The sequence below is a fragment of the Phodopus roborovskii genome, unplaced genomic scaffold (assembly GCF_943737965.1).
Source record: "Phodopus roborovskii unplaced genomic scaffold, PHOROB, whole genome shotgun sequence".
Taxonomy (NCBI): domain Eukaryota; kingdom Metazoa; phylum Chordata; class Mammalia; order Rodentia; family Cricetidae; genus Phodopus; species Phodopus roborovskii.
In genome coordinates this window covers 8157226-8174628 of record NW_026126460.1, presented here as the reverse complement: position 1 = coordinate 8174628, position 17403 = coordinate 8157226, and the positions used below count along the sequence as shown (strand labels likewise).

The 17403-nt window shown below is 38.8% G+C and overlaps 1 protein-coding gene across 1 annotated transcript; it reads right to left on the bottom strand.

Annotated features, from left to right (window-relative positions):
- Nucleotides 1-2480: 2480 nt before the first annotated feature.
- Cd28 (CD28 molecule) lies at nt 2481-15306 on the bottom strand. Its single transcript, XM_051190640.1, has 4 exons — nt 15267-15306; nt 11646-11999; nt 9570-9685; nt 2481-5154 (listed from the first exon to the last, which is right to left on the bottom strand). Exons 1-4 carry the CDS (start codon nt 15304-15306, stop codon nt 5026-5028), a joined length of 639 nt encoding a protein of 212 aa, XP_051046597.1. The 3' UTR covers nt 2481-5025.
- Between the last annotated feature and the right edge of the window lie 2097 nt (nt 15307-17403).

Genomic DNA, 17403 nt, shown 5'->3' with positions numbered 1-17403 from the left:
TGAAAAACCTCAGTGCCAGGAATGGGATCTGTTTCTACAAAGTATTAGTCAAGGAACCTGCAGAGGCCCGCCCACCTTAACCACATAGTAAAACTCTATTGCTGAAGATACAATGTGCTTTGATTACAGGGCAGAGAAATCAAGCTAGAACTAAACTGAGAAGCTCTCTCTGCCTGGCTAACTTTCTTAGTGCTGTGGGGTGGGGAGAGCATATAAACAGTCTTACCTAGAACTGGACCCTGAAGGCTACAGTGTCAACCTGCCAGACAAGATGTGCCCACAGATGCAATAGTGACACAGAGGTCATGGGAGCAACCAGCTACTTTTCTGATAAGATTTGTGCCCAACTCCATAAGAGGGAGGGAGTTGAGGACTGATACTCTAAACCTGGTCAAAAGTCATTGGCTCATGACTCATGGCTCATAGGTCAAAACAGGGAAACTACTACTACTGTTTTTCTGAATGGACATGTCAAACTGCCTTCTGAATATTTCCATTTTTACCCATAGATTAGTGATGCTCTCAGTCTCTTTTCTGCACTGAGTAGCAATGCAGAGATTCATAACTGGTCATACTGGTGAGAACAGGAGACTGTTGAATGTTCAAACCCAAATGGGGGACATTTATATCAGCCTTTCCCCCAAAACACAGGGAAAATCATAGAAGAGGGAACTAAAAGGATGTGCGAGCCAGAGAGCGTAGAGGAGTGCTACGAAATTCTTTGTTCTAGACATTCTGTACCCATTGAACTCAAAAACTCACAGAAGTCATGGTTACCTGCACAAGACCCAACAAAAATGGCAAGCATTCCAGCAAGGGGCAACTAACTGTATTCAGTGAGCTACCAAAAAGAAAAGAATTAAAAAGGGAAGGTCATGAAAATGAGAGGGACATGCAATCAGGGACTATCCAGAGGGGCATGGTGGTGAGGAGTTGGTATAGGTATTCTCAAGACACATCATGGTATAGGTATTATCAAGACACATCATATATATATATATTATATATATATATTATATATATATATATATTTGTCAACAACTAAGTTATTTTCATTTATTTATTTTATGTGTATGAATGTTTTGCCTAAATGTATATCAGCTGCACCATGAGAGTTCCTGGTGTCCATGGAGATCAGAAGAGCACATCAGATATGGGTGCTGGGAATCAAACTCAGGTCTTCTGGAAGAGCACCTCATGCTCTCAACCACTGAGCCATCTCTCCAGCCCCATTAACAAATAAATAAAAGGTATCAAAAAAATGAAAACAAAGTAAGATAAAACATTATCAATAATCCATTAAGAGAGAATTTGGGAACTTTAAGTGGAAAATCAACTTACCCCTAATAGGTTTGTTTATAATAACTTCTTTACAATGCTTCTGGCTGTATTTATTTTTCAGATTGCACAAAAATTTGCAAACTATAAATGAACTTAATATAAATTAGATGTTCTTCCACAAGATTTCTTTGTGTATGCTTTACCTCTTGTGTCTACAGTAAAAGTGGAAGACAGAAGAGATTCTTTCCTCCTCAGAGTGTGCTTAAATCATTTAGACTCACGGTTAATTCATAAGCCCATGTGAAATCAGTTTATTCAATCAATAAATACTCATTGCATGCTAAGCATTATTCTAGGTACTAGGAATACAGAAAAAAAAAACAGCAATGGATTTCTTTCCTTATGTAGATCCAGTCTAGATTAGAAAAACAAACAATAAACCAATAAATAAGGAAAACATCTAGTATAAGAGGTGGTAACGTATTATTGAGAAAATAAGCAAGGTGAAAAGACAGGTTATAAAGGTAATTAACTACAGTTGAAAGTAACATTTAAGCCAATGTGTCAAGGAAGTAAGAGCAAACCAAAGAGATACCTAGAGAATAACATTCTAGACAGAGAAAATAGTACGTGTAAAGTCCCTGACGGGGGAACAAGCTTTTGGTATTTGCTTAAACATATCAGAGCTAGATAGATTTAAGCTTCAACTGGCATTACAGACAGCAGAAACTCACTCATCTGAGTCCTGAAAGAATCCATGTCATTGTGTTTGACCTGGGCTCATGGTGGCTAAATGGAAGTGAGTATTGCAGTTTCAGGCCCACCTCGTGTAGTTGAATTTAACATTTCCAGGTGAGAATGCTAGTCCACTGCATTGCTCACATGGCAGTACAGAGGCTGGGGTGAGGGATCAGACATCCATTCGACCATCAGTATGCCCATTAAAATAGCCATGCAGATTAGTGGCTCTGTTAGTTGACTAAATAATTGAAGAACTAAATGATGGACAGTTCAGTCAAGTTATAGCTGTCCCATGGCAGACATATCAGACAGAGTACATAAATAAAGCCAGACTGACATCTCAAAGAAGCAAACCATTGGCCTGTTGATAAACTGCTACTGAAGGCAAGCAAAGAAACCAGTAGTTTGTATCTCTCCCAAGAGAAACCAATATTTGAAAATCTGGAGAGGGAGAGAGAAAGAAACAGAAACAGAGTCAGGGGAAGGGGAGACACACACACACACACACACACAGAGAGAGAGAGAGAGAGAGAGAGAGAGAGAGAGAGAGAGAGAGAGAGAGAGTCAGGGGAGCAGGTAGACATGAGAGAGAGAGAATACAGAGATGTAAAAAGATTTATAATACACTCTTTCAACGAGCAAAATATGTCCAGATTCGTTGCATACTCATCCTGGGGACAACATTAAAGCACAAATTTAAAAGCAGGCACATGTTAGTGTAGTCATTTTATCATTGGATGCAGGTATAAGGTACACTGGGTCTCTTCAAATTGGCATGCTCAGTCCCAAATATATGAGCTCACAATTAAAAATTACAGGCATACCTCTAACTCCAAGACTCTTGCAATAATAGCAGCAAGTGACAGCGTTTACTTCATGCACACTACATCTGAAAGGGCAAAAGTGTTAGTCTAAACCATGCTTTTTACAGCATTTGTTGGTTCATACCAATAGTGAAACACCCATGACACCTTGGTTCTGTTCAGAGTAGGCACAAAAAAAAAAAAATCTCAAGTGTGATTCATCTTCAGTAACCCTCCTTTTCCAGTTAGAAAATAAAGTTATTGATTATCAAAGATCAAATCTTTCCACTTAAAGTGTTTGTTATTTGTCATTGCCCTTTCTAAAAAACTCTCCAGTGGTGTCATTTTTCAAATGCAATTTTATAACTGCGGTTCAAGAACTCTACATGTCAAAAGGCTGGCTGCAATCGTGAGTGCCTGGCTCAAGTCGGCCATCTTTCATCATACAAGTCGGGCTGACCTCGGCCTTCACTGGTTTAATTAAAGGCACAGAGTGGAAGCCAATTTCAAAAAAATCTATCAGAGCATGATATCGTCTGTCTAGAATTAAAAGATTCCCATTTCTTCCTCCTCATATTGGGGAAAAAAAAGTTTAAAGAAAACAACAGTAGGGGGAAATGCCTTATGGTTGATTGCAAGATAAACTATTTCAATTAGTTAGAAAATTACTGAAGCTGGGAGATTCTCATGAGTTTGGGTTTAAATTTATTACAAGCTGGGCATAATTGTATACTCCTGTTATCCCAGCACTTGGGAGGCAGAGGCAGGGGGAACAAGCAAGTTTCATGATGTTCATTTTACAGTTGAGGTGGCTTGCCTGAGGCCATTCAACTAGTAATGCCAGGTCTACCTGCCTCTAAAACCTCTGAATAATTCAAAGCACTAAACAAATGGCAAAGACAGCTGTAGACACTCATTCTTTAAGGTCCCCCGGATCTATTCCAGTTGATCCAAACTGGAGGCAAAGAAAAGACACGTTCATTTCTTTCTAGTATCGGGCCTTTCACGTTCTCTTGAGAACTTCAATGTTGTCCCTAAAAACACACTCCAAAATGATTTTTCATGCCAATGAATCTACAGCTCACAAAAATCCTGGAGTTCTGAGCCCTAGAACAAATACAGTCCCTCTAAACTTTAGTGTCTAAAGGAACTTGAACTGGGGCTCCCTAAGATGCTGTCTGGAAAATGTTCATCTCTTTAATACATGGTAAGAGTTGCCTCATCCCCTTCCTCAGAGGAAGCTCCTGGGAACACCCCTTTTTCACAGTATCATGACTAGCACTATATAGATGCAACTTCAGAATTCTACTGCAGATACCCACAAAGGCAATAAGGAAAGCAACTGTGGGAAGTTGAAACTTAAATGATTTGCCTCTAACAAGCTACTAAACAAGTAATCCTTCATAGCATTCAGACTTTTTTATATATATAAAGTGACCTTATTTCCTCTCGCATTCTTCCTGGTGTGGGAGGCTATTTAGTTCTAAAATCATGTTGTGACTATTAATAATACTTAATTCCCAAGACAGGGAATGAGGAAAGCAAGCCCTGGGGTGCTTTGAGGGCATTCCACTGGTCAAATTGATTAAAAATGGTCAGAATTCAGTTTTTAAAAAAATGTCCACAGCTTTCTAAACAGGAAAACACTAAACAGGAACTAAATGGCTCATTTCATGAGTGGGAAACAGTGTTTTAATTCTCTTCAAATAGGTAAGTACTGTACTCTGCAACTCTAACCTATCCCCACCCTAAACATCAACTTAGCCAAAGAGAAGGCTGTTCTAGCCTTTCTACTCCATCTAAAACATCTTTAGCCATCACACTTCACATGACTGAAATGTACAGGTAAGTGAGAAGGGAACCAGAGTGATCCTGGAAATTGACTTCCAATGCTGAATGAATCCTCTCACTTTTTGTTTTCTCTGCTCTAACTTCTCAATCAAGTCAATAAATATACTAAGCTTGAGTTTGGGTCGAGGCATGCAGAACTTAACATGCCATGGAAGTTTCTTTAAATTCATTCCAGAGTCTCAAGACGACCGTGATGTCAGATCAAGATGCTCTGAAACAATTAACAAAGGTAGCCCAGTGAAGGTCCAAAGTGGCCGGCTGAAGATGAGACCGTCCTTTCCTATCCAGAGCAGTGGTGTTGAGCAGGTAGAAGGGCACCAGCCGGCTGGCTTCTGAATAGGGGTCCCTGTCAGGGGCTGTAGGCTGCAAAGTCTCTGGCAGGGGCGTAGGGCTGGTAATGCTTGCGCGTGGGCCCGAGTCTCCGGGGTGTCATGTTCATGTAGTCACTCTGAAGAAGTCTGTTCCTTCTGCTATTTTTCTGCAGGGGAGGGAAAAGCCAAGATGGAAGGACTTAGAGAAAATATTATGGGAGAGGTCCTAAGACTTTGGGGTTAGTTATTCAGAACATCAGCTGCCAAATGACCCTGAGACACAGCACTGTGTATGTGCTTTGGACTGTGATAATGACTAAGCAAAGCCTGGCCACCAGTCTACTCAAAATCTAAAGGAAGCTATTTTCTAAAAATGGGTCCATTACAATTAACGTTGTCCTCTAATCCAAAGCCCAAGAGCATACTTAAGAACATATTCATCATTGATATTGAAACACATTTGAAGGCCCTTCCTTTTCTGGATAGGTTAAGTATTCCCACTTTAATCATTCATTAAGTAAATTGTTTTTCCATAATTAATAACAAAAAAAGCCCTTTCAGTTCTTTCAAGATCTGAAATGATAATTATAAATTTATGTCAGTAGAGGCCAAATAAATAAGGGTTTCTAGTTCTGGTTCTGAACACTACCTTCTTATTCCCTATATGTACATATTTCTACAAAGGCAATAATGTCACCCGTCACTGTTCCCCAAGCTTAGCAATATCTGTATGGAATTCTACCAGGAACAGAGAAATAGGAATGACACTGAACCTGGAGCTAGAGTTAACACTTTGAATCTTGACCAAGTTTTTGACTAGGGATTAGGAGCATCATTGCTGATTAATGTAATGGTAACATTTTCATCTTGACAAAAGACTCATAAAGCTGTTAAAAGCAGAAAGCCATGTGGATTGTCTATTATGGAATTCTACTATGGATTCTCTGCTATTAAAACAAAACAAAACAAAACAAAAAACAATGCATATTTCTAAGCCCATAGGTCCAATGCATTGGGCAGGAGTAACAAGCTTTCTTGAATAGATAAATGAGAGTGACTACAGCCATGGTCTCCTCTCTATACCCAGAGGCCTCGGGTAAGCAAAGGATGCTGCTAATACTGCCCAGGTAAGCATTTTCAGCACTGATGCTAACCTTTAAGGTTACACTTGCCAGCCCCCAAATGCTAAACCATGCCTGTGGATACTCTAGTGAAAGTATAGCTTAAAGAAAGGCCTCAATAATAATATTTTAAACAAGGTGTCATGACTCTGAGGTTCTCCAAATTATACACAAAGATAAAGAAAATCTACTGTTACAATCAGCTCCTATGCTTACCCCAACACCATGATCAATATATTTATTGAGCTATAAATGGCTGGGAATCTACTCCAGAACCCGCAGTGCTCGTGTGCGCCCACAATGTGTATCTATGTATGCACAAAGTATCCACCTCCTGTGTCTGTGTATCTGTGTTACTTGTGACATCAGGGCCACTGTACCTTTGCCCTTCTTCCTATCTCTGCCTTACCCACTTGTTTCCTAGACAAGGCAGCAACATACAGGGTATACAGAAACAATGTACTTAGTGGTCAAGAATGGAGTAGATTTCAAAGCAGATGCTACCTAAACACCACACGTTATCCACTCGTTGTGGTGCACACTGGCAAAGAACACACTAAAAACAAAACAAACAAACAAAATCATCCTCAAAGCTCAAAAAGGGAAGAAGTTTACCAGCTTATCTGAGTGAATAAAGGACTGAGAGTAACAGGTAGCAGCTTGAGGCAGCCCGAGAAGCATTTTCTGTACTCAAATGCCAACAGCAAGCAAAGCACAGACACAGAATCTATAGCTGCTCCTAGGAACCCACACAGCCTAGTAGCTCGTCACAGGTTCTCAGGAAGCTCTGGAAAACAGCTGAATTCTGCCAAAGCACACTGCTGACCACATAAAAATAGGATCCCAGAAAGAGGTTAAGCCCTAGGGGTCCCTAGATGCCTCACTCGCCAAGTTGCTTATTGGTCAAATAGCAGAAAGAGGAAAAAATGAGCCCAGGGTAAAACTGTTACATCGTTCTGTGAAATGTAAATTATTTTTATGTGCTCCATTTGATCAGAGTACAAAGACCTGGGTTTGAGGCCCAAATAAGTGATGTTTTTATTAGATAACCTGGTTTGACTCCCAAAGGCCACAGATGACAAGATACATCAAGAACTAAGACAGTCCAATCACAGTGACCTTGTGAGATAAGTCAAAATCAGCTCTCTAAAGGCAAAGATGAATCTTACCAGGAATTATGGGGCTGCCAAAGTAAAGCTCAGAACATTTCCGATGCCTGTTTTGAAAGGTGAATTGTTTTAACTCATTGAAAGTGAGAAGTTGTTTTTGTCATTTTGGGTGATTCCAGTCACTTAGCAAATTGCTTTCTCATTTTGGAAGCTGGCTTCCTAATTATATTTACCATAAGTTTTAAAGTGGTTCCTGTGGGACCGCTGAAAGCTAAAGCAGTTTCCAAAACGACTTCCCATGAAGCTAGTGAACTCCTTTGACCTAGGTCAACATATGACAAGGGAGCCCAGGCCTTTCCTGGAAGGGTACCCATAGGGCCATTGCACCTGGCCTTTAGATTAGGAAGTTGAACTTCTCAGAAACTTGGGAAGCAAAAAAACAGCAACCACTGTAGAGCTGCAAGAGAGCAAGAATGCACACTCCAAAGTCCAGAAGGAAGAAAGCTCTCAACTAATACCAGAGGCAGAACTTGGGCACTACTTTCCAATGCTAAAGCTTCCTGTCACATATCATGATTGCACAATTTGTAGAAACCAAGTTAGGCAGATTCCCAAGATGACAGAAAGAATTCCCAGGAAAAAGCAAACACTATCTACCCTTCTGTGTAGAAGTTACAGATTAGTCAAAAAGTAGCCTGAAAAATGTCCACCTGCCCCCTATGATTTTGTGAGCTACAGAATACATGGGGAATACTAGAGATGCAACTTTGGATAAAAAAATAACAATTTAAGTCTAATGGGTTTAAACTTTAAATGATAGAACTTTAAAACTAAGGCTGCCTTGTCCACTATGTAGTAAAAGTAAGATGACATCACATGGCCTGACTTCCAGAAGTCCCTGACTGTACATTAGCTAAATATATGGATTATGCCTTGGAATGGGTATCATAATTCAAGCAGGCTTAGTTAGGTCTTTATTTGGTTTCTATCAGGGTTGCCTATTTGGCAATCCAATAAGCATCCACTTATTAGCAAATGAGCAGAGAATAACAAGAGAAATTCTCTTTTCCCCTTGCACCCAGCATACATTTCTCGTTGAAGAAATTACTTACTTGCATATTTACCCGACTTCTGGAAAAAATTAAGAGGCATGTGAAATCAATACACAAGCTGTTCTGTTCCTTGTGCACAAAGAGGTTTCTAAGAAAATGATCCTTGCTAAGGTGGTCCCTTCTTAACAGTGAATGTATTCATCAAAATGTGTTCAAAAGAGGGTGGGAAGGGTGGCTCAAGGGTTAAGAGTACTGGCCTCTCTTTCAGAGGACCCACTCTCAATTCCTAACACCCACATGGTGGCTCACAAATATGTGTAACTCCAATTTCAAGAAATCTGATGCCCCTTTTTGGCTTCCATGGGTACCATACATACAAATGGTGCATAGACATAAATGCAGGCAAAACATTCATACACATAAAATAAACTTTTAAATGTGTTCAAAAGCCAGACAGGGTGGCACACACCTATAATTCCAGCACTTGAGAGGTTGAGACAGGAAGACTACTATGAGTCAGTTAAGGGCAGGCTGGATTATATAGCAAGTTCCAGGCCAATCTGGGCCACTAGTGAGACTTTGTCTCAGAAAAATCAAACAAAAAATGTTCAAGCGTGGCTCAAAAATTTAACATTGAGAAAGGTGAAAATATGTATTACCAAGCTCATTGCAGAATCATCTGCAGAGGCTGGTAAGTTCTTTTCAGTTCTCCTCCCTGTATGCTTTCATAATGACAGCACCGTACTTGGCCTCACACAATGCAACTGCTTCAGAAGAGACAGAAAATAGGACTAACATAAGCAGACCCGTGTTTTTCTGGTTTGAATACACAGTGTCAGCAGCTTACTCTCTCCTGAGTTTTGACCCCGAACCAAAGCTGTTCCTTGGCTTCAGTTGCTAAGTTCCTGATGGGGCTGAGAATTTTTATACTTTATTATGCATTTATATGCTTAATATGCAGTTACTCTGTTGCAAAAATAAGGATAAGAAAGTTAACTGCCTCTAATCTCCCACCCTAATCTCCCCCCATTTCGTTTCTAATTTTTCCTGATCACTTAGTGCCTCCTAGAAAACAGAATTCATGTCAGATCATTACTTCCCATGAGGTCGAACAAATTTAAAAAAAAAAAAAAAAAAACAAAAAAAAAAACAAAACCAAAAACAAAACAAAACAAAACAAAAAAAAAAAAAAAAAAACACCTCTTTCAATATTACAGGAGGAAAGATACAGACCAGATTCTTAATACAGTCAGAGTAAATGTGCAGGGATGTTACATAAAAGCAACGTTGCTCCTCTTACCCAGACAACACAAAGAGCCACTGTCACTACCAAGCCATAAAGAAACAGGACTCCAGCACCCCCGACCAGTACCCACAACAGCTGAGGAGTTGCCTGATCAGGACAAACATGTTTCTCTGAAAAACATAACAGGGCAGATTAAAGGACGCAGCAACAACAGTTGAATACATTTATGTCCTAAACATCAGAAAAGAATTTGAAAGTACTAAAATATGCAAACCATTACCAGCTTAGATGATCTAGTCTTGCCCACCACTGATCACGACCTTGTCAGCATGCAAGACTGAGGCTGAAAACCACTGCTCTAGAGGGGCACACTGGAGGTGTCACAGTCACTGGATCTTATTGGACATTATATAATTCAAAACGGCAACTTTCAATGACTTTAACTAGACCCTATCTCCTTACCCCAAGCAGAAGCTAATTGATCTAGACATTAGACTCTATCTTTGAAATAAGTAAAATGATATAAAATGTTTTCAAACCCTAAGAAAAATCACCAGCTTAACATGACAGATATCTGGCTCCCACTCCAACAGCTTCTCTGATGCTGAATGAGTCACACTATATCTTCGTTATCAAAAAGGGGATGGAAAAAAACCATTCAGCTCTATTGAAACTATAGAAAATTATAACTAGAAAGAATACTTCATAGCTCATTGAAATGTATAGGATCTGAATATTTTTGATGCATGACTTTTTCTTCTTGCAAGTTCTTTATAATTAAGTTGTAATAAAAACACATAGATGAAAAGAATATCAACAATCTCAAGTCCATGAAGTTTTAATCCTGACTTCACATTTGAATTATCTAACAAGATCTGGAAACATTATCTAGTTCTCCTTTCTCAAGCTACATTGATTAAGTCAGAAGCTCAAAGTTGAGTGCAAGAATTTTTTGGCTTACCTACATAGGTTTATAATATACAAAAAATAAAATGCTGAGGTTAACACCTGCTGAGTACAGAATCTCGGGTGTCTTTTCCAGTTCTCCTAAATATACATATGTGTATAAATACACACAAAATACTAGCATATGTAATATATTATTTATATGGAAGCAATGGCTTGTTCTTGACTTCTAAAATGGCATATCTTTTTTATCCATTGACTTAATCCAATCAAAATATTTTTGTCTGAGCATTATTGGTATTAGAAATCTGAATTCTGATATTAATTGCCTTTCTCTTTGCCAGAACACAAAAACTACTCAGCCATATTAAGATAATAATTCTTTCCTTGTTTAGTACTTGACTTTTCTCAAGGATAGCTAGAATTGAATATGAAATAAGACATATGCTTTCTTATTTATCACTCTGTGGGAAGGAAAAGCTATAATATAGGCATAAAAACAAAAATCTACCTGGCCTCTCTGTTTTATATGTTAATGCCAATAACTAAATCCTGAGTTTGAGAATCCTGTTATTTTTCTTCCCGGTGTTTAGACAGAAATAATCTCAACATAAACATAATACACTAATTGTTACTCATTCATGACTACTGCTTAGTCATATTGAGTTTGGGACTATTAAAAAGTTGGGTAACCTACCCAAAATAACAAATTTCATGACCCCTAAATTTCTATTTCAGCATCCTTTCTGTGTTTTGGAAAGTGGAAAGAAAGTTAATGGAGGAATAACATAGATCACTAAAAAAAGAGAATTAATTTGATGTCCAGCCCATTCTTCCTGAATCCTGACCCACCAGGGCATGCTTCATCTTAGAGGACTCTATGCTCAGTTTTATACTTGATCTTAGCCAAAATGCATAAAAATAAAAAAAAAACAATCAACTTGCATTTTAATAACAACCTTTTTTCCTGACATGACCTACTTGAATTAATAATAATCTTACAGGATCTATTCCCTTAGAGTGTAACTTCTTCCTTCACTCATCTACATGTCAGTGAGGAAAGGTACAGGCATTCAAGGTATGAGCTAGCATCTAAAGTAAAATGAAAACAGTTTTAAGCATAATTTGTCTTTGAGTCTCAGATCATTGGTGAGTGTTCCAGCCTCCCCACTTACCCCAACCTCGACTTCAGCATTGCCAAACACAAGTACAGTCACATGTTACCTTTCACGTGAATAATAGTTCCATTGCTCTTCTCGTTGTCTAGGTAAGGAGGAGGATACATGACCTCAATTCTGCAGAAGTAAATATCTGTTTGATTAACATGCAGATTCCGGAGGTAGAATGTCACCGTTTCATTGTTCAGATTCCCGTCACAGTTGAAGCCCACGTTTGAGTGAAACTGTGAATGGGAGAAATTCCCATTCACAACACAGACCTCCACATCACTGTTCACTCCCTTGTACAGGGATGCCCGGAACTCCTTTGAGAGGAGGTTGTGAGAATACCTGCAGTTGAGGGTGACGTCACTGCTATCCACCACAAGCATGGGTGACTGCTTCACCAAAATCTTGTTTTCTGAGGGGGGATAAATTTAGTTAGGATATAAGAAGAATAATTCTATTGTCCTGAAATCAAAAGGAATTAATTAGCCAACTGAACAGATCTCCAACAAAGTCTCTTGGCAGATAGCTCTTCTTTGAGGAATAACTGTACCAAAACTTTTAAAGGTTTTATTTCAATAATGTTGACATCTGTTTTTGAATGGGACAATGGAACATGTCTCCACTTGGAAGGCAAAATGTGACCTTCTGTCAGCACTGAACACCACAGCTATGCACCAGGAATTTTGAATCAAATTGAGATTCCTAAGATGTTAATCAGGTCTCAGGTTGACTTCCTGATTAAGTGATATGCTTGGAAGCAGCCTGAAAGTGTGATACTGGTGCCCAGATGAATTTATCTTCAATTGTGTGACAGGTTTCTATAAAGGGATTTAAAATTTTCAAAAACATTTGAAAAACATTTGGTTTTGCTTATTGCCCAAACCAAGAGTAGGATAAAGAGGTGAGGAAATCTGTAATTCAAGTGTTGGCTTTAATTTCTCTTCCATAGCAAATTCAGAAAACAGCCTCCCAAGAAACTCATGTTTGGTCTCTTAAATCAAGAAGAATTCTATCTTTATGCAATAAACAATCAAAGATCTGGATATCGTCTAATTCTATTTCACACTTCAAAAGTAAACAAAGTGAAACCACATCATCAAATCCATTGGGGGTTGTATTTTCCATTGCACCCCGATTTCACAAAATATAGTTCCCAGAACACAAAAACATATTCCTTTAAATAAAAGAAATTATTACAGTTTAAGTAAGTGTGTGTGTGTGTGTGTGTGTGTGTGTGTGTGTACCACAGCACACAAATAGAGATCAGAGGGCAACTTGATGTCTTTAGCTCTCTATTCTTTTTCTAAGCAAACAAACAAACAAAACAAAAAAGCAAAAACAAAAAACAGGGTCTCACTCTGTAACCTTGGCTGACTTAGAACTCACTACATAGACTAGGCTGGCCTAGAAAACACAGACTCACCTAATTCTGTCTCCTGAGTGCTGGAATTAACAGTGCAGGCCACCATGCCTATATAATCCTTGGGGGAGGGGGGGATGACTGAATGAGGTCTAGTCATTGAAGAAATGATGAATAAAATCAGAACTGAAACCAAATGCCTTACCATATAAATATCTGACCGCTAAGCATGAAGAATCAACCTCACAGATCAAAGACCCTACAGCCTTTTTCTGAAACATAAGCTCAATATTTTAAAAGTAAACAAATTGCTATTTGTCTGTGAAAGATGTTTAATACAGATAAAATAATTTTTTTCTTGGGAGGGACATGCTAATCATTACCTATTTGTGACTTTTTGGTTATGACTCTAGTCTTAACAGCTGACTTAACAGCTGTCTTCGGCCCCCTGTTTATAGTTTTTAAAAAGTTATTTGTGCCCTAAAGCCAGCTAGAATCTGAAGTTGTAAAAAATAAAATTTGTCATTTAACCTGGGATTGAATTCATGGACATGGGCTTTTGGGTTTTTTTTGTTTTGTTTTGTCGTTGGTGGTGGTGGTGTGTGTGTGTGTGTGTGTGTGTGTGTGTGTGTGTGTGTGTGTGTGTTTTGTTATTTGATTGTTGTTTTAGGTAGAAGGTACACAGAATTAAATGTCTAATTGCTTTTGCCTTCTTTATAATTATCAATGATTATATTCATCAAGAACCTTAAAAGAAAACCCACACTTCTTCCAGAAATTCTGATATATTTGTTATAAGTTAAGATGAGGTTAGTGTTGATACTGGGGTTTGGGATAATCTCACTGAAGTGTAATTCACAGACCATAAAGTTCTTCTTTTAAAGAGCAATACTCTAGAAGTTGTGAATATCCCACAACTATCTGTCAAATATTTTCATTATATGAAAAGGAACGTTCATGTTCATTAACTGTCTCTTCCCATTATTCTCTCTCCAGCCTCTGGCAAACACTTCCTACTTCTTGTCTCTGTTTGCCCTTTCAAGACATTTCATATGAATAGAATCATAGGATGTGTGTTATTTTGTATCTGGCTTTTTTTAATAACCAAGTCCATTTAAATGAAAACAAACATTTATAGACAATCTTCTTAGAATCCCCCATGACAGCGCCTCTTACCAGCAGGAAGTAGTTTGGAAAGAACGACGCCCAAATTCCCAAATACTGTATCTGGCTTCTTTTATGTAGCAATTTTCAAGTTTCATCCATGTTGTAATAAAGTATCACAACTTTATTCTATGGCTAGATAATATTCTATTGTGTAAATATAGTACATTTAGTTTTTCCACTCAAGACTGACTATTGTGAGCAATGCTACTATGAACTTCTGTTTAGGAGTTGAGGGAGAGGAGCTAGAAGGGAAAGGAGAAGCTCCAGCCAGACTCCAATGTTCACTTAGTGATTCCTGTCTGATTCAGCAGGTAACATCTTCCCAAGACTCGCACATAAGAGAAAGCTGATTTCCTAACATGAATTCCTTGGGCAGCTCACAGTCTAGTAAGGGGGAAAAATGTATAAACAGACAGCTAATTTTGAGATAGTAGACAGTGACCTGCAGGTTCTGGGAGCAATTGAAGAACCAATCACAGATTCCCTACACATGAAGATTGCTGGTCTGAGAGGTAAAGAATGATTCTACATTGATAGGCAAATGTTTATCAAGTAAAACGTTAGCCTGGCTAAGACGTATCCTCAAGTTGTGGGTATGAGGTAAGTGTGTGCATGTCGAGACTAAAAGTAGATTGGTAACATGAGGAGGAAAAAAAGAGAAAAAACAGCAAAGAAAATAGGAATTGAGAATGTGTGTGACTCTCTGGAGGGAATTACAGCTACCTTCATTCTTTGTGATCAAGGGTTAGGAAGGACAAGATAGGAAAAGCAAGCACTGTTCACCGTATCAAAGACCTTGGTCCCTCCCCAGCCAGTGATGGAGAGCTAGTAAAGGCTTTTAAGCCGAAAAGTAGATGTGCACAACTTTCTCATTTATGTAGGTCACTTTAGCAAAAATGGAAGTGGTACTTTGGAGTGTACAAGGGTGAAGGTGTGGAGAGTAGACAAGATTCAGCTGTCTTCTGGGTCAGAGGTGAAGTGAGAAACGTTTACTGGCTAACGCTTACACAACTTGACAGTGATTTAGGTGTGGTTAAAGAGAAAAGGAAGAGTTTACAGTGACTTCCTCAGCCACAAAGACCAAGGAACAAGTAGCTATTTTTCTTTTTTGCCTATACCTCCTCTTCACTCGTCTCTACTTCATTGCATTACCAGAATAGACAGATCCAAAGCCAAAGTCAAGTTTGACCATCTCGGTTATAAAGAAGCCTGGGTGGGGGCTTCATGACACAGGATGGAAACTTTCAGAAGAAAGAGGCAGCAGTCATACTCTGAAACGGTTTGTCTTCACAAGCAGTAATATAAAAACTAGAAGGTAGCTTTTTCTTCCTCCCGTCATGGGGCCTCTGAGCTCAAGTCTCAGTGTGGTTGGGCTTGTCTAATTTTTTTTTTATTCTGAGCCCATTTGACCTCAGATTACAAATGGAGAACATTCTCACCAAAAGCTCAATGGCCCCTGTGTCAAGACTGTCTGTTACATGTCACTGCTGGTGACACAGCAAGCCACTGAGCAATGAAAGGGAAAACACTTCATGTTCTGACTGTGCCAGAGTTTTGTTGGGAAAGAGTTTGAAAACAACTCTGAAAGGATGGACAAGTATCGATGTTTACTCTTCAGTTTCAACAGATCATTTTTAAATTAGCTGATGATTAAAGAGAGATGCTAAATTTAAGGTAATTTCTTGTTTTCTGCTAATATGTGCCTAACAGCTTCCTAACTTAGGATTCAAGCTGATAAACCCTCATTTTTAATGTTAATACCCTCTCTATGACTTGGTCTTAATAATTCAAAAAAGTCCACGTGAGAAACACTATCTGAGAGTACTTCAAAATTTACATCTGCTTGGGAGACACACTAAATAAAATAAATTTATGTCTGGTATTAGAGAAAGATTACAGTTATCCTAAATGATATTGACATACAGTTATCCTAAATGTGTGATCGTTGTGGTTTCTAGAACATATGATACTTCTAACTTCTTTAAATTTCCCTTAAAACTGAGCATATGTGAGAAGACACGCCCCCTCACTCTATGGCAGCAGAGTACAAAGATAGAGATAAGCCAAATCATTGACAGTGGTCAGCTTGGCTATGTACATCGTTATTTTGTTTTGTTGTTTGTCTGGGAATCTGTGGTATTTCAAATTATTTAAGGGAAAACTATAAAATCCAAGGATATACCTAGGCTTAGAACAGCAGTTCTCAACCTGTGGGTCAAGACCCATTTGTGGTTGAATGTCAAATATTTACATTATGGTTCATAACAGTAGCAGTGAAAATAATTTTATGGTGGGAGTCACCACAACCTGAGGAACTTCATTAAAGGGTTATGGCCTTAGGAAGATTGAGGACCACTGGCTTATAAGAAACTAAGAGATACTTTAGCTTTCCTATACTAGCTTCTGTTTGAAGATTTGCTGTTTTCCAAATCAGGTAGGAATGGCCTTTCTTTCCCACTACAAATACTAGGGTACACCTACTAGAAGCATTGATAGCCTCCTAACTGCATTTGTCTAATGCAGTAAAAGATTGTCTTTAAAAAAAAAATTGCCTTGGCTGGTGTGTGTCTGCTAATTGGCAGGTTGTTTTGGTGATGAATTTAGTGCTTTGCTTTTCAAAGCCTGTCCTAGCAGCTAAGCGAGGTGTGGAGACAGGAAGCAGTAACCTCAAAACTCTTTCCCTCACAACTCCTGCTCAACAACAGGCGACATGAAGAGTAAGATCAGAGATGAGAAGGCACTTATCTGCAGCCCATGGGCAAGGCTGTGAGAGCCAGATTTCCCACGATAGTCTGTGAAACTTGTGGTAGAACCAGCTTCTGGAAGGTTGAACATTGTTTGTGTTTCCAAGAGAATGGGGTGCTTACAGAAGCAATGTCTTTGCTTCTCATCACTTCTAAGTGGGTCAATTACTATATTTAGGAAGCAAGCCAACCTCTGTACAGGTGCTGTGGAGAACAATCTCTAACGTGTAGTTCCAAACACCAAAGAACCTGGGCCTTAAAAGGTTGCAAGCGTGTGCGTGTGTGCGCGCACGTGTGTGCGTGCACACATACACACACACCTCTAGCTAAACTCAATCTTGTATTTACAAAGAATATTAAGCATAAAGTACAATGTAGGGAACATACTGACATAGAGAGTCCAAGGTTCAGGACAAATAAGTGACCTTTGAGACCTGAGCTCGAGCCTTTCAACAGATCTTGAACCATTGTTCTTTACCCTCTGCCACACTGCATTGAAATTCTAACACAATTTCAGTGCTTGATTCTACATCCTCTTGAAGCTG